The sequence below is a fragment of the Lynx rufus genome, unplaced genomic scaffold (assembly GCF_022079265.1).
Source record: "Lynx rufus isolate CCGP_SWC_20201006 ecotype Redwood Valley unplaced genomic scaffold, mLynRuf1.p SCAF_7, whole genome shotgun sequence".
NCBI classification, from domain to species: domain Eukaryota; kingdom Metazoa; phylum Chordata; class Mammalia; order Carnivora; family Felidae; genus Lynx; species Lynx rufus.
In genome coordinates, this window is record NW_025814889.1 from 43,883,668 (window position 1) to 43,907,261 (window position 23,594).

Here is a 23,594-nt window from a genome sequence, read left to right on the forward strand (position 1 = left end):
GTAATTAGTTAATATTTTGTGGAGAGTGACAAAGATGGCCTTAACATTCCCTTCAGCTTCACTAAACTTGACTTTGAGACAAGTTTGGTTCTTCCTATCTATGAGCCCCTGACCACCCCATTTTTAGACCATTTACTTCAAAAAAAACTTGTAGTTGGAAATATTTCTCGGCTCTTTTGAAATGTAAATCTTTAAAAAAGCTTTTTAAGGTTTCACAACCCAGAAATGTCTTTCTTAGGGAAGCGAGAGTCATTCCTCTGAAGTGTAATCATCAAGAAAGAAATCTTGTCAAGAAAGAAATGTGGGTGGGACCGGAGGTAATTATGCTAAGCAAAATAAGCCAGTCAGAGAAGGACAGATATCAAATGATTTGACTCATATGTGGAATTTGAGAAAGTTGACAGATGAACATAGGGGAAGGGAAGGAAAAATAAGGTAAACACAGAAAGGGAGGAAAACCGTAAGACACAAACACAGAGAACACACTGAGGGTTGATGGGGTGGGGTGGGGGGTGGGTTAAATGGGTGATGCGTATTAAGGAGGGTACTTGTGGGGATGAGCACTGAGTATCCTATGTAAGTGATGAATCACTAGGTTCTGATGTGGAAAACAAAGGCAGAAGGCAATGGCAGATAAAATTAAATTTCCTTATAGCCTGCAGCCCACTGATGATAACTTGAGGCTGGCAGAGTAAAACATTTCTCCAGGAACTCCCTACTGTCTTAATGTGAATGCTTTGCTGGAGAGGAAAACAACCTTAGCTTGACAATAGCTAGGCCTCTAAGGATCCTGGGAGTCTTCTTTAACATATGAAAATCTCCCTGGAAACTTCCCCTGGACTTTACCTCCCCCAGCCCCATAGTATATAACCAGTCTCTCCTCATGGTCCAGGGGCTGCTCTTCCTGCCCATGGGCTCTGTGCTTTAATAAAATCATCTTTTGTGTGTGTGTGTGTGTGTGTGTGTGCCAGAAATGTCTCAAGAATTCTTTCTTGGAGTTGGCTCTGGATTCCCCCCCATCATTCCAAAACCCCATCAGGTTCTACTCCTGGAGCCAAGACTACACTGAATGTTAACTAACTGGAGAATCAAATAAGTAAGTCAATCAATCAATCAATCAATAAAATAGAAAATAAAATACAACAAAAACAAAAAAAGAAAAGTAGCACCTCTATTTCTTAGATTCTGTGGGAAGGTAGGAGGCTGACTTCAGGGGGCACCTACCTCCAAGTTTTAAAACTATCGCCCATCACGAAGACCTGAAAAGATTTAGTTTCCATCTGGGTACAGCTGTTTAGCAGACGCACATGGTGTAGGACCCCTCCTTCACCCCAGCTCTGCAAAACCCTGTGCGAAATAAGCCCGCTGACCCAATCAAAGGCAAGACGCAGAAACTCCAACACAAAGAAACAAGGTTTTAACCGACGTTTTCGCAAGAGCGTGTGTGATGGAAAGGCACACTAGGGGGCAGGCACAGCGGACAATTTATCTCCTAGGGAGAAGTCCCGCCCCCGGTTCCTCATTGGCTGAGTACTACAGAGGTTACAGCCTTACTGGAAGTTGCCCGTGCCCATGTAAGGCAAAAGTAGTCCGATTGGAACAGATGTACATTCTTTGAGGCGATACAGAGACTTCAGTTCTTTAGCACCTGCTGGTTGCAAAGCCTGGGAAAATAGGTTGTAAACTTACTAACTGAGCAGCACAGGTTTTATTTCGTCTTTCTGAAATGAATCATCTCCCTTATTCCTCACAATCCTACTCTTTTTCTCAGTAGATTTTAGCTCAGGTTGAGTTCTGGCCTATCTCCCTGATGGCAATAACCCTGAATAAAGTCTTTTCCAGTGTTGATATTGTTGAGTGCAATCGTTGCTTTGGCGGGAAGGAGGTGCTTTTAGATTTTGTAAGTGTCCCATTCTTCATAAGAACTTCAATCTGTTCATTTTTGTATTTGTTTCTTGGTGGACTCTCATTTTCATGTTTTGTTCAATTTGTATTCTCTATCTTGGGGGTATTTCTTTGTCCAGACCTAGTCATAAAAGTTAGCTTTGAGGTGACATTTGTATCCTTGATCACCATGATCCTTTTCTGGTTTGCAGTGTTGTTTGTTTTATGGTAATAACATCAACAGAATACCAGTAACCGTTTTTTTTTCCCCATGTTTGAACTGACCCTTATGTTCTAGTCTGATTCATAAACACTAATAAAATAATTAACCAAATAAAACGATATATTTTTTCTTTGTTCAAACAATTTGCTTTTCTTTGTACCTTCTAAAATGTTACTTTATTTTCTGAGCCCTCATCTACAACTTGAGCTCTATGTGCAAGAGTTTTTCCCTATTTGGATTCCTATCATATCTCTATTATTTAAAGCAATGTCTGATACACAGTAGATGCTCAATAAATATTGGTTGAATAACAATTGATAGGTACTGTGGAGAAAAGTTGCATGTCACTTATGAGGATATAACTTAGGGGGATCTGATGTTGTCCCTTAATTTAGCTAAAACATCTTTAAATGTGTGACAAATGAACTGAGATCTAAGTGAGTAGAAATGGGTAGAAGAAGAGGGAAGCTTCCAGGAAGTCCCAGATAAAACACCAATAGGAAAAAAAAAATTTTGGATTTATAAGCATGTTATGCTTTTTAAAAATGCAAAGGTAGTGTTACTGGACCCAGGAAAGGATAAACGGGATGTGAAATATGCTGGAAAATAAGAGGTGTCTTATATGTCACACATTTTCACTTTCATTTCAACAGCAATTGGAAGCCAATAAAAAGCTTGAGTTAGCAGTGTAACCAGGTCAGTTTCGAGATTTAGTACCATTACCCCGGCTACCATATGGGAAAAGGAAAATGAAGAAGTGTTCCAGTTATGAATTAATTTAGGTGACTGTTGGGCAACAGATGATGGGCTGGTATTAAAGCTTTGGAGATGCAGTGAATTGAAATATAAACATTAATAGGATTTATTATTAACAGTAAAAATGTAACTTTCTTGAAAGAGAGGTGTACTATTTTAAATTGTGCTTAGGTTTCGAGAATGTACTTCTTTCATTTACTCCTTCAACCATCACTTTACTTCAAGAATTTTCATCTCAGATTCACACCTTCCTCCCCCAGCAATACACACCCAGCAAACAGTTCTGCTCGTGGGTTACCTGCCGAGTATTTCTATTTATTCCTACTAAATTGACTACAAATGGTAGATGAGGAACAAAGCCAATGTTAAGGGTAAAGCCAGGTTTCTGTTTTTATACACTTAGTTGGATGGTGTTTACATTTAGAGGACGGAGGAGAGCTATATTTTGAGGGAAAGATGATAAATTATAGACATATTCAGAGGCAAACCATAAGAGACTCTTAATGGAGAACAAACTGAGGGCTAATGGAGGGAGGTGTGTGTGGAATGGGCTACGTGATGGGTATTAAGGAGGGCACTTGTTGTGATGAGCACTGGGTGTTGTATGTAAGTGACGAATCACTAAATTCTGCTCCTGAAACCAATACTATACTAAATGTTAACTAACTAGAATTTAAATTTTTTTTTCAACGTTTATTTATTTTTGGGACAGAGAGAGACAGAGCATGAACGGGGGAGGGGCAGAGAGAGAGGGAGACACAGAATCGGAAACAGGCTCCAGGCTCTGAGCCATCAGCCCAGAGCCCAACACGGGGCTTGAACTCACGGACTGCGAGATCGTGAACTGGCTGAAGTCGTACGCTTAACCGACTGTGCTACCCAGGCGCCCCATTAACTAACTAGAATTTAAATAAAAGGTTGAGCAAAAGAGATACAATTCAGATGTTAAAATGGAGTCCACAGTTAGATAATATGGAACTCAAAGAAAGTATCACTGTTGAATATGTAAATTTAGGATCCCTTAGAGTAGATGTTGATCCCTAATGTATAAAGGATTCCTCCTCCCAGGGAGGAGTAGGAAGAGAGAAGATGAAAGGCCTAAAACTATAGGAAGACTAACAAATCTGGCAGAGACAGAAATTGAAAAGAGCAGAGAAATCAGGGGAACATGATGTCACAAAAATTCTTGGAAGACAGTATTTAAAGAAGGAATGAATAGAAAAGAAAAGTTACATTCTGCTTGAGGTGACTTGTGAGATGTTAACTGAAGCAGTTTCACTGGGTATGGAAATACAGATTGGCATGATTTGATGAGAACCGCTTTTGCAGAATGGTAGATAAAACCAAATGTGACCAGGCTGAGATGCTGGGAGGACATATTTTCTTTAATTTAAAGAAGTCTCCTGAAACAAGGAAGAGACACCCTAGCTTAGGTGTATATCTGAGAAAGATGGAACATAGAAATGGAGATAAGCTGATCTTGACAATACAAAGTATCAGATTGCTGGGCTGCCGTAACAAAGTGCCACAAATTGCAGGGCTTAAAACAAGAGAATTTTATTGTCTCACAGATGGGGAGACTAAAAGTCCAAGATCAAGGTGTCTACAGGGTCCATGCTCTCCCAGACTGCTCTAGAGGAGAATCCTCTCTTGCCACTTCTGGCTTCTCTTGGTAGCTGGTAATCCTTGGCATTCCTTGTGTTATAGATATATCACTTCAGTCACATGGCCACTTTTTCTCCATGTGTCTTCACATAATCTTCCTTTTGTGAGTGTTCATCACTAAATCCAAATTTTCACTTCTTATAAGGACACCAGTCTTAGAGAGATCTGGGCCCATCCTAATGATTTCATTTTGTATTACATTTTTCATGACTCTATTTATAAATGAGGTCACATTCTGAGATGCTGAAGGTTAGGACTTCCACTTGGCGGTGTAATTAAAGCCATAACAGAGAGGAAGTAAAATTTTATTAAAACTGCACATGACTAAAGTTTATAAATATTACTACTACCATATGGAATAGAATTCACTGTTTTTCATATTAAATATGTATAAATAACTATTAAATAACCGAACAAAATTATGATCTACAGCTGAAAAGAACTTGTGTGATTATTGACTGATAAATATTTGATCTTGTAAAGTCTGACGGATTCTGGGAATTTTGGGGTGGGTGGGGGAGAGCTTCCATTTAAGCCAACAATTTGATTAAAATGTGTTACAGAATTCACGAGCCTACGAAAGGTATTATGACTTATCTATAAATCTTCAAAACAGGGGATAGAGGAGATTGATTATGCATTTGCTTATTGTCCAGTGAGTGTGGAAGCAGGTTTGTAATAGTGTCCACACATCACTTCTTCCCGTCCAGGTCCAAGGACCATCTCTGCCTTCTTTATTGCCAAGTGTGTCTTTCCTGGCTAGTTTCACTCCTCATGAGAAAAAGTTAGCAATGCTGTTATTATTCACACTATCATGGCTCTTAAAAATGTGCTTTCAAACACATTTTTTTTTTAATTTTTTTTTTCTTTCAACGTTTATTTATTTTTGGGACAGAGAGAGACAGAGCATGAACGGGGGAGGGGCAGAGAGAGAGGGAGACACAGAATCGGAAACAGGCTCCAGGCTCTGAGCCATCAGCCCAGAGCCTGACGCGGGGCTCGAACTCACGGACTGCGAGATCGTGACCTGGCTGAAGTCGGACGCTTAACCGACTGTGCCACCCAGGCGCCCCTCAAACACATTTTTAAACAAACAAAAAAAAATTGAAACAACGTGCATCTGCTTGAGTTTGCACATGTCTAGCACCGTCTACTTCATTCTGATTACATCATCATGCCATATTCTTCATAAATATTCTTTTCCAGTGATTCTCTCAAAGGTTGGCACTGTGGTGCATTGACGATCACAAATGTGAATCTAATCTAAGATATGCATAAAATCTAGTCAATAATTTTTTAGATATATTAAATTTGTCATTTGCAATTTTATACCGTAAAGGTAAAGCAACAATCTTCCAATCATGTCTTTGTTGATTTGTTGAAACCTTGATCCCTGCTTATCCAGAGAAAATTTTAGGGCAATCGCATTCATGAATTTAGATATGAGATATTAAAAAATAAATATCAGAATAAGTCAATTTAGAATAAATACCATATAGCATTATGACCGATTTAAATTTTATCTAGGAATACAGAGTAGTTATTTAATATTAGAGAACTAGTGTCATTAACCACGTTGCAAGATTAAGGAAGAACATCAAAATAAATGCAGGAAACAAAAAAAAACAAGAGAAAATTCAAAGTCCCTTTCTATAAAAACTTTTTTTTTTTTTAGGAAACAGGAAGAGAAAAAATCTGCCTTCACTTAAAAAAGTGCATTAAAAAAACACTGAGCTAAAACACTGGTAATGTTGAAATGTTAGAAGCATTTTCTTTAACATGTGAAACACATCAAAAATGTTCACTGTCAATATTTTCCTGGAAGTCCTACACATTTTAATTAGACAAGAATTAAGTAGCAGTTATAAGATAAGAAAAAATAAAAGTGCTGTCTTACAATATTTAAAAGAATCCACCAATTGTTAGAAATTGGACGTTTTCAGAATGTATGTTGAACAGAATAGCCAAAACAGTTACATTTCCATATATAAAGTAACTATTTTAAAAAGTAATAAAATCATACAATTGCAATAACATAAACATCAGATACATTCAATATGGGCACATATAATAAATAACATTCACGACTCATTAGAAAAATTACAGATCACTCAAGAAGACCAACACAATACAAAACATATAAATAAGTAGAAAAATAATACCATAAATACACACAACACTTCTCAAATTGACCTAGAGATCCTGTGAAATTACAAGATTCTTCTAAAATGTTACAGAAAAGCAAAGGTACAGGCCATGTGAAGAGTAGAAAAATAAGTTGGAGGAAATTATTTTAACAACTATCAAGACGTATTATCAGGCTAAAGCAGTAGAGTGTTGAAAATTAACTTACACAGGAGGAGAGAAAACCAGCTACAAAGATCATTGCACCTGTATTGTAATTCCACTATAGAAACCTGAATTTAGTGCATTTGCATCCTGCAAATCCATTTTCTGTCTGTGTAGCATCTAGCTGTTGCCGCACCATCGTTATCGAGGTAAGCACACTTTTCATTTCCTCTCACCGGAAACCTACGATAAAGGGGTTAAACACTATGTGTTAAAAATTCCTGTGACTTGGGGGCCCTTGGGTGGCTCAGTCTGCTGAGTGTCCAACTCTTGCTTTCGGCTCAGGTCATGATCCCAGGGTCGTGGGATCAAGCCCTGCATCTGGCTCTGCACTGAGCATAGAGTCTGCTTAAGATTCTCTCTCTCGGGGCACCTGGGTGGCTCAGTTGGTTAAGCATCCGACTTCCATTCAGGTCATGATCTTGCAGTTCATGGATTCGAGCCCATGTTGGGCCCTGTGCTGACAGCTTGGAGCCTGGAGCCTGCTTTGGATTCTGTGTCCCCGCCCCCCCCGCCTCCAACCTCTTGCCCCACCCCCCCACTCCCTGCTTCTCCCCCACCTGCACTCTCTCTCTCTCTCTCTCTCCTTCAAAATAAATAAACATTGGGAAAAAAAAGATTCTCTCTCTTCCCCCCCCCTCATCTTCTCCCCCACTTGTGCTCTCTCTAAAATATAAATAAAAACAGTTTTTCTAAAAACTCCTATGATTTCTTCTTGCCCAATGACCCCTTTTTAAAAAATATCTGTCCAGAGTCCTAAAAAAATGTGGTGTGGCACAGACTTCTCTTGCTAAGGGGAAGATATCTGTACCAAATTGGACCGTAACAGTCTCTCTTCCAAGAGTTTATACCTGTTAAACTGCCATTAACACAGTTCTATGTAATCAGTGGAACTATCGGTTTATATAAGCCAATAGTCCTTAAGCCAGGGGGATCTTGCCTTCTGTTCCCCAAACACACAGATACAAGTGACACTTGGCAGCATCTGGAGACACTTTGGGTTGTCACAATAGAGGTCGGGGAGGAATTGCCTAATAAGTAGAAGCCAGAGACACTGCTCATATCCTCAAATGCACAGGACAGTACCCCCTCCCTGCAACAAAGAATTATTCAGTCCAAAATGTCCGTTGTGTTGCTGTTGGGGAATTCAAACATAAACTAAGTGGCTAAGTAGCTGGCAGTCACCATGTGAGTTGTTACGCTAAGGTCACGTGTGCAGTAAATTTAGGTCTTTAGATCCAGCTTTCTATATTGCAAAATGGAAGATGTGAAGCCCAAATAAATTCAAGTTAAAATGAACAGTAAGTTGACCTTGAATTGTAAGAGATATCAGCAAACAGGGAGCATGAAGTTTGAAGAATAGATACAATTTGGAGAAGATAGGTTAAAATCAGGCAAAAGATTTTTGGCTTTTTCTTGGTCTGTGTTTATGAATCTTGAAATTCATATTTTCAAAATAACCAGCTAAGACCTTTCCTCTTAGGTCCTGATTTCCAACCTCCCTTATTGACTCTTTGAACTGATCTCAATACATGATACAATTTTCCCGATCCCATTTTCCAACACACACCGAACTCTTGGGTTTTAGAGAAATATAGCTAATGCTGAGGCTCTACAGAGGGTTGTGCTATCTAAATTTAAATAATTCCCCAAAGAAAGAAACTCACCATATTTTAGACATGGTTCCATTTACCCATTGTAGTGTTTGATTTTCTGTTATCTCCAGCCCAATCCAGTGATCAGCAGTGCATTTGTATCGCTTAAGAAAATCCTTTAGAGACAAAATAAATTGTATATATTTTTTTAGTTTTTAGTACAAACTATTGTGCTCCTCTTGCTTTGCAGTTTATGGGGAGCAAGACAATAGATGTCGCCAAAAAATAGCTATGGGATTTTGAAAAATGTATTTTACCCTCTGACCCTTAGGTTTCTTATCTGTAAACAAAGATATGAGATAAATTTTCTTAAGATCCTTTTTTGATTCCAAATTTATAAATATTCAATATGGAAAACTATTCCTCCAGGATTTAAAAATTTTAAACTTCTGGAAAGCCAGAGTTTGCATGTGATTTCTCACACAGCCTTTCTTTAAAAAAAAAAAAAAATATATATATATATATAAACAGTTTATATATATATATATATATATACTTCTGATGAGATCATTCAGTAAAAAAATATATTTTTACCCTATTTCTCCTTTTCTCCTTATTCAATGTTGAAATTTCTTGCTACCTTGGAGCATTTTTACCATAGAATTATATATAGAAGGTTATTGAATCTATCGTGCCACTAAATATCTGGGAAACCATAACCTTGACATTGTATCACTCCGTGTTTCAATTCTATGATAAATATAAGGGATACGGTTCACAACACTGTGGTCCATTCCCATCTATAACAGTGACACTAATAATCTTTGCATTTTAATATACCATTTTCTGCAGCATTTCATAAATTTATTTGAAAAAAAATTTCTCATTGAGCTAAGCTTTGGGTTTATAAAAGAACCAGATTAATCAAACACTGCCCCTGGATTCACAGGGTTTCATTTATGTTGAAGAAATTTATGTAAATATAGAGTTAGAAAATATTTTCCTGGCTAAAGAGAAGATTATGGCTATAACAAAAACAAAGTGAAATTTTATTTTACAAGAAAGAAGTATTTGAATCCTTATGGGGCACTTGCATATAGGATGTGATCTAAGAGGTGTATCTGGAAGAGAAGAATAGAATATTCCATAATAAGTACAGAAGACAAGGAAGAAGAGGACAGTTCATATTTCAGGCTTTGGGAAAAGGTTGTTTAAAGTCAGAAAAAACGTGAGAAAGGATAACTGTATTGACCACCAACAGGATATATGTCATCACCTAATTGGGAAAATTGAGCGGCACCTGGGTTAAACTTCTAACTCTTGATTTTGGCTCAGGTCATGATCCTAGAGTTGTAGGATCGAGCCCAGTGATGAGCCCACGCTCAGCGTGGAGCCTGCTTGAGATTCTCTCTCTCCCTGTCCCTCTGCCTCTCCTCCAATGTGCACAAGTTGTCTCTCAACAAAAAAAAAAAAAAAGAAAAAAAAAGAAAAAGAAAAAGAAAAAGAAAAGAAAAGAAAAGAGAACAACAAAAGAAGAAAATAGGATGAGTTTCGGTAGTTGTGGTCTTAGTGACAGGGAACAGGGAGGTGAGTGTCCTAAAACCTATCCATGAAAAATGTTAATTGTTATTTGCTCACTAAAGGCATACCAATGTGGCCTCTTGTTAAAGATGCAAGACAACTCTACATTAGTGGGAATAAATATGAGCAATATTTCATGAAACAAGCTTCATCTCATTTTAACTAAAGAAAACATTTTGTAATTTAAGTAAGCATATATAATATTCTAATTAAGCTGTTTTAAATAAAAAGTCCTTTAAAATTCTTCCATAGATTATTTTTATCACTCCTTTGCAGATTGCTTTACCTCATTTTGTTTGTCACTTAAATTTTGCCCAGATCGTGTGGTACATGGTAGGCATCTATGACCTTCAAAATGTACCAGGAAATTGTAGGATCAAAGTCTCTTTTCTTGATCCAAAAAGTGCAATGATTCTTCAAAGATATGTTTAATGACTTCTCTTAGGTTCAAACCTAGTATTTTTGGTATGCTTTTGACCCATGATATTCACTATTTTTTTTAGTCTGTGCTGACAAGATTCCTGTGAGTGAAGATTCTAAAAATATTTTGCCTGATACTTCTTTGTCCCTCAAAACTTTTACGAGCACTCGTTATTTTTCCACCTTGCTGCTGATTTAGACATTTTTTCCCCAGGAGGAACTGTAAAGGGAAATTTAAGAATTTCCCAGAACATTCATTGCAAAAGTCTTGCAAAATTCGTCAGTGAAACTACTGACCAAGGATGTTCTTCCTATTAATTTAAGTCGGCATCTAACTTGTTGATTTGCTGTGTCTGCTCTTACCGTACCTAGTTTTTTTTTTTTATTATTCAGATTTCTCTACCTTTTGTTGCAAACAAAAGTTGAGTGTCTTCGCATTGATCTGTAAATTGCCCCAGTCTGGTTTGCACCCGTTTGAATTTGAACCAATCTCAGGTAGAGGGCAGAAATATATTTTGTTCCCCACAGAAGTAAGAAAATTCTCTTTTTAACAATTTTAAATGCTGTGCTGTGCTGCTTTACATTGTAAACCCTTTTTAACTGTGTATTATTCAAGTTATATTTCTTCTTATATTGACCCTTATTTTTTTTTTATTTGAGGATAGTTGGTATCCATTGTTACATAGTTTCAGGTGTACAACGTAGTGAGTCAATAAGTTTATACATTATGCGATACTCATGACAAGTGTAGCTATCGTCTGTCACCATACAAGGTTATTACAATATCATTGGCTATATTTCCTATGCTGTGCCTCCTATTCCCGTGACTTATTCATGCCGTAGCTGGAAGTCTGTGTCTCCCAGTCTCCTTCACCCATTTTGCCCAGCCCCCCCCCATCCTCCTCCCCTCTGGCAACCATCAGTTTGTTCTCATATTTCTAGGTCTGCTTCTGCTTTTTGTTTATTCATTTATTTATTTTTTTAAATGTTTATTTATTTATTTTGAGAGAGAGTCAGCATGAACATGGGAGAGGCAGAGAGACAGGGAGAGAGAGAATCCCAAACAGGCTCCATGCCATTAGTGCAGAGCCTCATGGGGGGGCTCGATCCCACGAACTGTGAGATCATGACCTGAGTTGAGATCAAGAGTCAGATGCTTAACTGACTGAACCACCCAGGCGCCCCCCCCCATTTTTTTTTTTTAGATTCCACACATGAGTGAAATCATATCTTGACCATTCACTTTTTTTTTAAGTTTATTCATTTATTTTGAGAGAGAGTGAGGAAGAACAGGGGAGGGGCAGAGAGAGAGGGAGAGAGAGAAGCTCAAGCAGGCTCCACACTGACAGTGCAGACAGAGTCCTTGGGGCTCGAACTCACCAACTGTGAGATCATGACCTGAGCCAAAATCAAGAGTCTGATACTTGACCCACTGAGCCACCCAGGCGCCCCTTGACCCCCTTGGCTTTTAAAAAGACTAAACAGGAGTAAAAGCATTTGCTTATTGCATACATGATTCAGGGAAAGAGTAGATTTCACAAGTGCAGAAGTATGTAGTTTTGCAATCCTTTATTAAAATTCTTGGAGATTTCTTTCCCTCCTGGGATTTTTGCCATGTAAATCAGTATTTATTAAACAAAGATCCATAAAACTTTTAATTTGTACCTGCCTTTGTGGTATAGCAAATGCAACAATTTCAGATAAAACACAGTGTGTGTTCACTGGAAGCCCGTGCTTCAATCTAAGAAAACTTTCCATCACATCTGCTGGTTGTGAGTGCTCCAACAAAAGCTGCTAAGGGATCTCAGAGACAGACAGCAAAGCAAGACTGAGAAGTCAGAGGAAGGTTCCTCAAAGGGGGTAGCCTGGAGAATCCCATCCTTCGTGAAACAATTATGTGTTTGTGGAGTGTTGGCTTTTAAAAGGATCCCAGGGGCATCTGGGTGGGTCAGTTGGTGAAGTGTCGACTCTTGGTTTCGGCTCAGGTCATCATCTCGCGGTTCATGGGTTTGAGCCCCATGTCGGGCTCTGAGGTTGAAGCCTGCTTGGGATTCTCTCTCTCTCTCCCTCTCTTTCTGTCCTTACCCCGCTCATGCACACTCTCTCTCTCTTTTTCTCAATAAATAAATAACTTAAAAACAATAAAAGGATTCCAAATTTTGTGAAGTTATTCTATTTATACTCCTTAAAATATAAACATAGCTGTCAACTCTATTGCTTGATGTTAAGTCTTAACCCTATTCAAACCGAACATCAGCAGGTTTTCCAACTTTATCTCACATGGCATGTTCTAAACATCTTCTTCATAGACAGGCATGTGTGAAAAAATTTTACATTATCATATCATTTGAATGCCCCTTCTTAAGAAATTTTGTAAGAATGGTGCGTTAAATTACCATTTCTTTTGTCGTGTCAATGATAGTTAGGTCTGCACCTCGAGTGATACAGTCATGTCTACTTGAATTCCAATCACCTTCTTCTTTAGAGAAATAATAGCATTTTTTTTGGAAGCCAATCCAATCATCTGGGCAGAAATGATGAGTACGCGGACATTGTGTAGCTGGAAATGAGACAGACACATATATCAAAGACCAGATGAAACACTATGCCACCGTATTTTGAGATCAATTGGGGAAGACAAGGTCATGAGGTAAAAGATCATGATCACGACCAGAATTGCACATCTATCGCACAACAAGGTGAAAAACAAATGTCACGTTAGTTGAAAAGAGAGCAGTTCAGGATTTGACAGGATGCTGATATTCCTTTCAACTCCTACCCCAGTAATGCATCAGCCTTCATGGGGCTACTAGAGTGAGTTTATCTGTGTTAAGTCACCTTTACCGTCTTGGGACAAGTGAAATATAACGAAATCCTGGCATTATCTGGGGTAATAAAAATACTAATTTATATTAGACTGTTATAATGGAGGACACATGTTTTAACCTCTAAGGAAGCAATGAAAATAATAGAACAGAATACAAAATTAACACTATGTGTGTTGACTGCTTATTGTCAACTAGGTATCGCCATCACTCTATGGCTCTGCGTTAACCATTGAAAAGACTCTACGTGAGATTTTGAAGGTGGAAGTAGGGCAGAGCCATTATTCTCAGAGACATAGGGCATAGGAACGTCCCAAGCCTTTTTTATTTTTTTGTAGTACTTTTTGCTTTATTTTATTATTTTTTTAAATATGAAATTTATTGTCAAGTTGGTTTCCATTCAACACCCAGTGCTCATCCCAACGGGTCATCCCAAGCTTTTTAATGAGTTTGCCTTTGGTACTCTTGACAGCTAGATGTATTTTTAGACTTTCCCCAAATCTCTAGGTTCTCCAAACACATTAATGCTTTAAGCCAAAGTCATCAGTAATTATTCCTCCTCCAGCTACACAGCTTTCCAGATCATCCCTCCCCGGCTCCTTCCACAGCCATGTTATCCCTAATTCTCATATTAAAGTCCTGTTCTAACATTTTCCGAGACTATTTTCTTGAAAGCACCCAGACTGAATCAGTTTTCGGTGCCAAAAATGGGTCTAAAGGAACAAAACCTTAAGGATGAGTATTAATTGTCCATGTGATTCTCTTTAGAGGTATGGATTCAAACACCAGTTGTAAATGGGATGCTGGTGATATATGAAGGTAAAACAATTAAATTATCACCTACAGTCACCTGATGCCAAGCACCTATAGAAGGTGAAAGCTTTAACACCTTTTTCTTTTTTTCTAAAATTTTAATTCCAGTTAGTTAACATACATTCGCTTCAGGTGTACAATATAGTAATTGAATACTTCCATACATCCCCCTGTGCTCATCATGATACGGGCACTCCTTAATCCTTACCACCTATTTAACCCATCCCCCACCTCCCTCCCCTCTGATCACCATCAGTTTATTCTCTATAATTGTCTATTGCTTGGTTTCTCTCTCTCTCTGTCTCTCTCTCTCACCCCCATTTCTTTCCCTTTTTTTGTTTTGTTTCTTAAACACAAGATCATGACCTGAGGTGAAGTCAGACGCTTAACTGACTGAGCTAACCAGGCGTCCAAAGAAAATAAATTTTTAGATTAAAATTGTCTAAAAATTAAGAACTTCCATTCATTGGAAGACATCATACAGAAACTAAACTTAAGCTTCATAGTTAAAGAATATTTTTACTATACTTATATTTACATAGTAGAAGACATTTACAAAATATTTTTATCTACTATACTAAATAACACTATGAATCAAACAAAAACCAAGGAGGTAACTCAACAAAAATATGGACCAAGTATCTGAATATACCCATCACAAAATACTGTGGCTAAGTGAGCAATAAATATGACAAGGAGTTTAACAGTATTGGTCATCAGGAAAATGTCGATTAAAGTCACAATAAAGTATCAACACACACTTATCAGAATGCCAAAAATGGGTAAAATTGGGAACAAAGTGTTGACCAGTATGTTAAAAAAAACTGGCATTCTCTTGGGCTTTGGGCTGGACTATCTACTATCTATGGAAATATTTGCTAAAACTGACCTACGCATATTCCATGGCTTAATAATTCTTCTCATAAGTATATCTCACACAATATCCACTAGTCACTAAAAGGCTAAAAGTGTAAAGATGTTCAAAGCAGCATCATTTGCAGTAGTCAAAATGTGGCCCAACCTGAATGTCCGTCAAAATAGAGTGATTGATATAGAGCATGAAATACTCTATAGCAAGGATCTGAAAAGTACAACCTGAAGCCAAAATCAGAGATGAAAAGGTTTTTACATTTTAAAATAGTCAACAGTAAAAAATAATAGAATAATATTTTGTGACATGTGAAAATTAAAAGAGGAATAATATTTTGTGACATGTGAAAATTATACGCTATTCAAATTTCCATGTCTAATTTCAGTGAAACACAGACAAGCTCAATTGTTTGTGCGTCATGGGCAATGTTTTCATACCACAAATGCAGAATGGAGACCTTGCAATACCGATTGTACGGCTAACAAAACCAAATTTATTTACTCTCTGGTTCTTTGCATGAACACTTTTCCAACCCCATTCAATGAGTCAATGAACTTTTGCTACATGTTATATCACGAAAAAATCCTACAAACATGATGTGGAACAAAGGAAACAAGATGCAGAGAATACATAAAAATTGCATGATCTTATTCATAGAAAAATGCTTACATGGGCAAAACCAACTTATGCAACAGAAATCAAGATAGTGATTGCCATTGGTATGAGAATGTTGGATGGAATGCGAGATTATTCGGGTGAACGATTTCGTCTTCATCATTTTTGTGTCTCCCAATGCTTTATGTAGGTCATGTAATTCATAACAATCCATTCATTGATACTCCTTACGGATCATGAATAATGGGAAAAGAGTGAGAATAATGAGAAAAGATCATGAATGAGGCAGAAAAGAAAATGATGGTTCAGTAGGAAGCCCTAAGAGAGAAAAAAATAAGTAAAGACATAAAAAAAATGTAATTTACTCACCCATTAAACTAATTAGAAGAAGAAGAAGAAGGATGATGCTGGATAATATTGTCAATAAAATGCACATTAAACGAGTCATCTTATACTTGTCCTTAATACCTGAAAAAAGTTGTATTTAGACAGGTAAAAGAAATACGAAATTTGTATTCATAATCATAACTAACAAACTTCTTTAGGCAATTTATTCTGATATTTCACAAGATGACACAAACATACTCTTTCTGCGTGTTATGTAGAAAACAACAACAACCTTGTTTTTTTTTGAAATGTCTTAGGATCATTACATTCAATCCACGTGTTACCATGCCGTGGATTTTACTGCTATAGTCCAAGGAATCAAATAGGTAGAATTGTTTAGGGTAGAATTTCTTTAGGCCTGGAGCCACCCCCAGGGCCTTCAGTATCTTTCTTCTATGGTGCAATATCAGCACATCCTAACAGTCCTTAAATATTTCTAAGAAATTCTACTTTCTAACTAATGACAACTTTGCTTTAAAGGATAGATAGTATGTCATACATGAAAGTTCATGAAGATTTGGAATTGAGCTTTCTGCTACAGACAAGCAAAGGGAACTTTGACAAGGCAGGTTGTTTTGTTTTGTTTTGTTTTGGTCTGATAGTTCCTCCTCTGCAAAGTCAGGAGAACAGAATAAATATTCAGTGAAGAATTGTTTTTCTTTTATGAGTGCCCATTTGGGGAAAAATGGCATATAGGTTTTTTGAAATAAAACACTTGTATCTTGTATTATTTTGTATGATTAGAAAGTATCCGCCCTTATTGTAAAGTTTTATTAAATTCTAAAAATTACAGGAGTTACTTTAATAGATGGGCATACTTATGGAGGGCGTTTATCGTTCTTATCTTTTCCACCTAGTGAAGAACTGTTCTGTTGTTGAATGAACTGTTTTTCCTTTGTGGATGAGTGAAAGATATTACATTTAAAGCACATATCAATTTATACTACGTAGAGATAACCAGCATCATCTTTTGGGTTAACATCCTTCTCTCCATAGTTTCACATGTACAACATCTCCCACAAACACACAATTTTAAATGAGTGCCATCGTCATGTACCCACTGTTTTATATTCTAATGTTTTCGGTTAACAATTGGTTCTTCTCATGTGTGGTTGACCATTAAGAATGGCCCCCCAGTGAATCCTGTCCCCCTGTGCCCACCATCACTTTGCCACATTTTGCTGCTCCTGTCATCAAAAGATATACAGTGTTTCCCAACCCTTGAATATGAATTGCCTAATGTTTTGTTTTAACCAAGACGGTGGTAGAAGAGAACTGAAACTTCAGAGCCCAGGGCTTACGGGACTTTAGAATTTCTACTTTCACTGTTCTGGAGTCCAGCATAACAGAGGGGACAGGAGACATTCCTACTGAATGTACCCATATTCCTAAACCATAGAACCACAGGCAATACAAGGATTGTCTTAAACCACGAAAATTTGGGGGTGGTTGTTCATTCAGAGCAATGGCTAAATTTATACGTAAGTAAAAGAATAATTTGACATTATAATTTTATTTATTTATTTTATGGGATTTTTTAAAGGTTTATTTGTTTTTGAGAGTGGGAGACAGCACAGGCAGGGGAGGGGCAGAGAGAGAGGGAGACAGAATCTCAAGCAGGCTCCAGGCTCTGAGCTGTCAGCACAGAGCCCAACACGGGGCTCGAACTCGCAAACCAGAGATCGAGATCTGGGCTGAAGTTAGACACTTAACTGAGCCACCCAGGCGCCCCTTTTAACAGCATAATTTTAATGGCTGATAATACTTTCATGTAGTTATGCTGTTGAAAAAATAAAAGTCTTCTCATGGGTATTTAGGCTGCCCCACCCTTTTCAGTTTTATCCAGAACTAGCATGAGCATAGTTTAAATATCTCACATACTTGTCTAATTACCTTAAGAAAAAAAAATCAACAATAAGCAAACTGGCGTATATCAATTAGATGTTCTTCCACAAGTACTGCAGTAATCTACACCATCATGAGTAACATATGAAGATATTGGTACTCATAGAAATTCATAATAAAGTATTTTTTTAAAGTACCGTAAGGAGGGAGAGGGACTGCAACAAAGAGAAAACTAGCATTGTTTCTGAGCCACCAAAGTGTTATTATTTCAACTCTGTGAGAAAGATAATGGGGAATTATGTCTAACTTCGTGGATTTCTGCCAAATTTCTGAAAAGTCTGTTCGTTAGCTGTGCATTTCTTCTGAGCATCCGCAATTTCAAAAGCTCTGCAGTCAGCAAGGACTGTAGTATCTGCAATGCATCACTTTTGAACCAGCATTGTGTTTGTTTTTTTGTTCATTCTTTGCCAAATATTTAGTAATCGCCTACGATGTGCTAGTTTCCATAAAGTTAATAGTCCACACGAGGCATGCATAATCTCTGCCCTCCTAGAACTTATATTTGGTGAAACAGACCCAGGAAACTGATGAAACCGAATTTAAAAGTTGCAAGTTGCAACAAGTGTGGGAAGGCAATAAACGGGATGCTCTGATTGATAAAAGGGAAAATGACAGGGAAAGGTAGCCAGGAGCGCCATTCTGTGGAAATGACATTAACACCTGGACGGAGAACATGAGCAGCGGCCATTTATGTGAAATAAACCAGAAATCGCCTTTTAAGCAAAGAGACCAGCAAATGCGAGGGCCTTGAATCAGGAGAACTTGAAAAGAATGTGGCAAAGTAACACGTGTGATAGAGCCGGAAGTAGCAGAGGATCGCAACTAGGTAGAAGGAAAATGATGCTCAGCTTTGAAACCCTTGCGAAAGAGCTTGAGTTTCTGCAAAGTATAACAGGAAGCCACTGAATTGTTTTAGGTAGGTGTTTGGCGTTGGCCACCTTTATGTTTTTAAAGTTCCCTATGACCCGTGAGCGGAGAGACTATTTAGGGAGCTATAACTCCGACAAATCAAGTTACGATGATCTCTTAAACAGGGGTGGCAGCTGTGGAGATAGAAGCAAAAATAGAACCCTTGGAGGCCACTGGTATCCTTGATAGAGTGGTTTCAGAGTCATACAGAAGAATGTTAGACTGCTGGAAGTAACGAAGTGAAATCAGCAGGTGGATTCCAAAAACTTGTGCTGTGGGAATTAGAGGAAGCGAAGAGGTAGGTAGTCAGAATGAGATGAGTGGTTATTGTAGGATTTAAAAAAAAAAAAAAAGATGCACCACTTAAAGTTTCCATGCATTTGGGGATGGTTAACATGGAAGGGATAGGTTGTCAACGCAGGCAGGAGGGAGAGGGAATAATTAAATTAAAAAGAAGAATTCTCAGGGTAGCTCGGCCGGTTAAGCGTCCGACTTCGGCTCAGGTCATGATCCCACCATTCGTGGGTCGGGGGTCTCGGCTGACAGCTCAGAGCCTGAAGCCTGCTTCAGGGTCTGTGTCTCCCTCTCTCTCCGCCTCTCCCCCACTCACACTGTCTCTCTGTCTCTCAAAAATAAACAAATAAACATTAAAAAAAAAATTCTCGCAGAGGGCAGAGGGGTTGTGGTCTGAAGTACAAATGGAGAGATTTCTAGGTACGAGAAATGACCCTACATCCAGTGCGGTAAAGGTCCAAAAGAGAAGAAGCAAAACGCACATCTGTCTTTTCAACCTTTTGTTTCTGCATATGCCGTAGTTCAGAACTTGAGTCCACATTCTTTCTAATGGGGTTGTGATCGCCTTGCAAGTGCCACCTCATGCATTTCCCTGTTTCCTTATTAGTTTTTTTTAAGTGTCAGGTGTCAAGAAAAGAAGTCGTTTTCTCCTTTTTCTCTGTTATCAACTAAGTCAACATGTCACCATGCCATTCTGTTTGTCTGGGAATTGGCAGAGTGGACGAAAGAGCCTCAGGTTCAAAATCTTGATCAAAGGTTTCTGGCGTATAAATTTTATTTTCTTACCTATTGTGGGCCTATTATCTCCTCATCCATTAAGTGACACTATCTTTCTTTCTGGCTTTAATTAAAGAATCTATATGTTGATATGTTTTCAGAAGGTCAGGCTTATCGTAGTAAGTAACTAAAAGAAAGCTTGTGGTATTTTTTTTTCTCATGTTATAGCTCTCCCATCTTTCCATATTTTATTTATCTTGTGTGTGTGAAGACTATTTACCTCAATATTAAGTGGAATTTTTATTTTTAAAAAAAATTTTTTTAACGTTTATTTATTTTTGAGACAGAGAGAGACAGAGCATGAACACGGGAGGGGCAGAGAGAGAGGGAGACACAGAATCTGAAACAGGCTCCAGGCTCTGAGCCGTCAGCACAGAGCCCAACGCGGGGCTTGAACTCATGGACCGTGAGATTGTGACCTGAAGTCGGACGCTTAACCAACCAAGCCACCCAGGCGCCCCTAAGTGGAATTTTTAAAACGTAATTTATTATTTTAAGTGGGTAGCCAGGCTCTTTGGAATCCTTACCTCCAGAAAACGCGAAGCTGCTTGAAATCAATGACCCTTCGTAAAAAAAAAAAAAAAAAAAAAATCTAGCTTTTTAAGTGGCTGAATCCAAGAATCATGGAGGAGTTTTAAAAAGAGGAAATGCCTCTGAAGCCAACACAAAGAAAGAAGGGCACGTACCTCCTGATACTATTAGAAATGCTAATTTGCATTATGACACAAGAGTCCTTTCCAGGGCAGAGTTGGTAGACGATGTAACTTTGTGGTGCATGTGACAACGTCAGATCCCGTGGGCAGACCATATCAGCGTCAATAAAGATGTCGGCGCCATGAATGTGGCAAAGAAACAGTGTGGCTTTTGTTATAGGCGCAGCACAGAATTAGCAGGGCTAAAATCAAAAGGCTAATCACTGTTGGGATCTATCTGGTCACAAATAATCAGAGAAAAGGAGTGACTCAAGACTCTTGATGCTTCTATGTTGCCTAAAAGCTGGGAAACTTCACATAACCCTGGAAGTACCTCCCTCCCCCCTCCCCCCTCCCCCCCCCCAACTTGCTCAATACCACCAATTGGCAAAGATTAAATGCCCTGCCAGCTCATCGGATTGGAGACTTGGAGTGGCATTTCGTTTGATGTAAGGCACTAATGAATTGGACATTTATTACACTTCTGAATATGCAGGTACATATTTAAACATGCTACCTGTTTATTCTCTAATTAATCTATCCATTTCCTGAGCCCTAAAAACTAATTTTCTACGTTCAATTTAAATAGCTTTCATTTTATAAGTTCCTTCTCTCTCAAATTATCCAAAAAACAAACAAACAAAAAAAACCTGAAAATGTTTCCTTCCTGCTATGAATTTAGTATTGAGAGATGAATTTCAAAGAAATTGCTCAGCCCTCATAATCTGTTCAACAAAGGAATGTAAGAAACAGATAACATCCCAGGGTAACTAGGCAAAAACCTATTTAATTAATAAATGTAACTAAAATAGTTTTACACTCATCCCTATTGTAATCTAAACAGCTAAGGATTCCAATTACTTTCCCCATAGAAAAGTTTCACGGACTCAAGTAATTAGTTTCAGTTTCTGAGCCTGATCTTCGAGCTGTCTTCCGCAGCACATATACTAAAATCATCTCTAATTTTCTCCAAGGAGAGATAAGAGGAAAGATCTAGGGTGACCAATAAATGTAAAACCAAATAAAATTCCCTTTTCGCTAGTTGACAGCTATAGAAAAAAATCATAAATTACCAACAAGCGGAACAAATAAAATAAAAGAAAAATGAAAAAATAAAATATTCAAAAATCAATTGTCTCACGCACTAAATTTAACAGGGGTGTTTTGAAGTTCAAATTATGCATCTATATAGGTTAAATATAATATATATAATATTATTTAGTCAATTACAGAATATACATAATATTTTGTACATATACATAATATATAAAATATACGTAATATATAATATACATAATGTATAAATTATACATATTTATATACATATACATAATATACATAATATATAAAATTTATTTATACATAAAATGTGTGAATTCACACTGTTTGAGATGTAAGATAGAAATTAACACTGATTGGATGAGTGGCTAGAAAGCTTTCTGTAAAACTTTTGGTTCCGATATTTTCATGTGATCAGCTAATATTTGATCCCATTGTCCTCAACCCTCTTTGATCTAACCTTAGACAAAATGATTACATTGTCAAAAAAAGAGGAATAAAGTATTTACGCATTCTACTATGAACTGCAGCACTTTAGATTTCTGCATAAACTAGTAGGTTGGAAGAAATTAAATGGCAAGTGTTCAAAACCCACCATCATCTCAAAACCATCCATTGTTGTATTTACTGCATTTTCGTTTCATTGCCTCTCTTCTTCACCTTTTTTATGACCCCTGTTGAAATAACTTTGAAAGCTTTTTCTGCTAGATTTAGACTTCAGATCTTACATATTCCAAACTTGCTATTTAGTGCATCCAAAGCTCCCAAGTGGTTTCTAGTTCTCGTTTTTTTACGGTACATTTTCTTTTCTTATCTTGTGTAAGGTTGCCAGAGACATCTTCAAGGATGTCCGAGCACTAGCAATTGTTTCAATGAGAGCGGGAGAGGCTACTTTCTGCTCTGAAGCACCCCCAGAGTCCAATTTATCTTGACTCCACTCACTGTTAAAACACGAGAAAAATTGGCCAGACTTTTCCTATTGTGTCTGCATTCTGCATGTTGAATGTGGACATGGATCAAATTTAACATTTTCTCCAGTAGTGGTTTTATTAAATACTTAGTAAAAATGAAATGAAATCTTGAACAGGTTTAAGCTGTGGTTAATCCCTCGCCACTATCAGTTCAGATAAGATAAGTCGATCTCCCTTTAAGAAGTCAAAACAGTCCATGGCAAATCTGTATTTTGTCATCACAATTTTCATTTTATGGAGACGTTAGCCCAAAAAAGGATTTTTCTGCCTTGATGGGGAAAAAAAGCAACAAAATCCACTTCATGCCTTTGAAGGCTTTGTTTAACACTGCATGTCAGAATTTTCATAAATAACCTTCGTTCTGAACAATTGTGAATGTCCTTACCTTGTTTCTTTTCGTCAGTTCCTTGATTGCTGCCAGCAGTCTGGGTAACTACAGGGGAGCTTTGTGTCATCCCATCCAAAACCTGTCTTCAAAGTTTTAAATTTAGTGTAAAAATGTTATTATTTGTCTATTTATTTTCTTTTTATAGCAGCTTCACACTACGGTTACTCTACTTTGGAAAAACAAAATGAAAGTTAACAGCGCATCTATGATTGAGTCAAACTGCTGTCTTCTCACCACAATATCTTCCTGTAAAATGAAAAAAAAAAATTACTAGAGAAGGAGGAAGTTAACTAAACGGTAAAGAAGTAACAAACTCATAGATTCTGACTTTCTCAACAGGGAGTCCCATTGAAACATTCGAAAAAAAATATTCCAGAGGCTATTTTTCAATTGTTTCAAGAGCAGCACCTAACTAGCATCCTTCCAGGGCCACGGGAGATAAGAATATTAATTGATTAAAAGGCATGATTTAAGTCATTCTGTCTCGATGATCCTGTGTTTAGAAAGACTGTCTTAAAGGTGATGAAATTAAAGATAAGAAAGTTGTGTTTTATTTTTTTTTTAATTTATTTTTTTTTCAACGTTTATTTATTTTTGGGACAGAGAGAGACAGAG

General features: G+C 37.6%; 1 protein-coding gene across 3 annotated transcripts; it reads right to left on the reverse strand.

Moving 5' to 3' along the window:
• Nucleotides 1-5,746: 5,746 nt before the first annotated feature.
• Nucleotides 5,747-23,207, reverse strand: CLEC2B (C-type lectin domain family 2 member B). 3 transcript variants are annotated; one of them, XM_047065946.1, is made up of 6 exons: nt 22,977-23,207; nt 20,556-20,764; nt 15,967-16,065; nt 12,870-13,033; nt 8,545-8,648; nt 5,747-7,060 (listed from the first exon to the last, which is right to left on the reverse strand). In XM_047065946.1, the coding sequence occupies exons 3-6, from the start codon at nt 16,043-16,045 to the stop codon at nt 6,952-6,954; spliced, it is 456 nt and encodes a 151-aa protein (XP_046921902.1). In that variant the 5' UTR covers nt 16,046-16,065; nt 20,556-20,764; nt 22,977-23,207; the 3' UTR covers nt 5,747-6,951. The 3 variants fall into 3 exon arrangements, with proteins under 3 accessions (XP_046921902.1, XP_046921901.1, XP_046921903.1); XM_047065945.1 differs by lacking the exon at nt 20,556-20,764; XM_047065947.1 differs by lacking the exons at nt 15,967-16,065; nt 20,556-20,764.
• Nucleotides 23,208-23,594: the final 387 nt, after the last annotated feature.

What these genes read in the sequence shown, in the direction of transcription:
- CLEC2B (XM_047065945.1), bottom strand. Translation starts at nt 23,046, where the DNA reads ATGACACAAAGCTCCCCTGTAGTTACCCAGACTGCTGGCAGCAATCAA. An exon ending in AACTGACGAAAAGAAACAAG is followed by an intron (nt 16,066 to 22,976) that starts GTAAGGACATTC and finishes AACTTTTTTCAG; the next exon opens with GTATTAAGGACAAGTATAAG. An exon ending in TTGACACGACAAAAGAAATG is followed by an intron (nt 8,649 to 12,869) that starts GTAATTTAACGC and finishes TTGTCTCTAAAG; the next exon opens with GATTTTCTTAAGCGATACAA.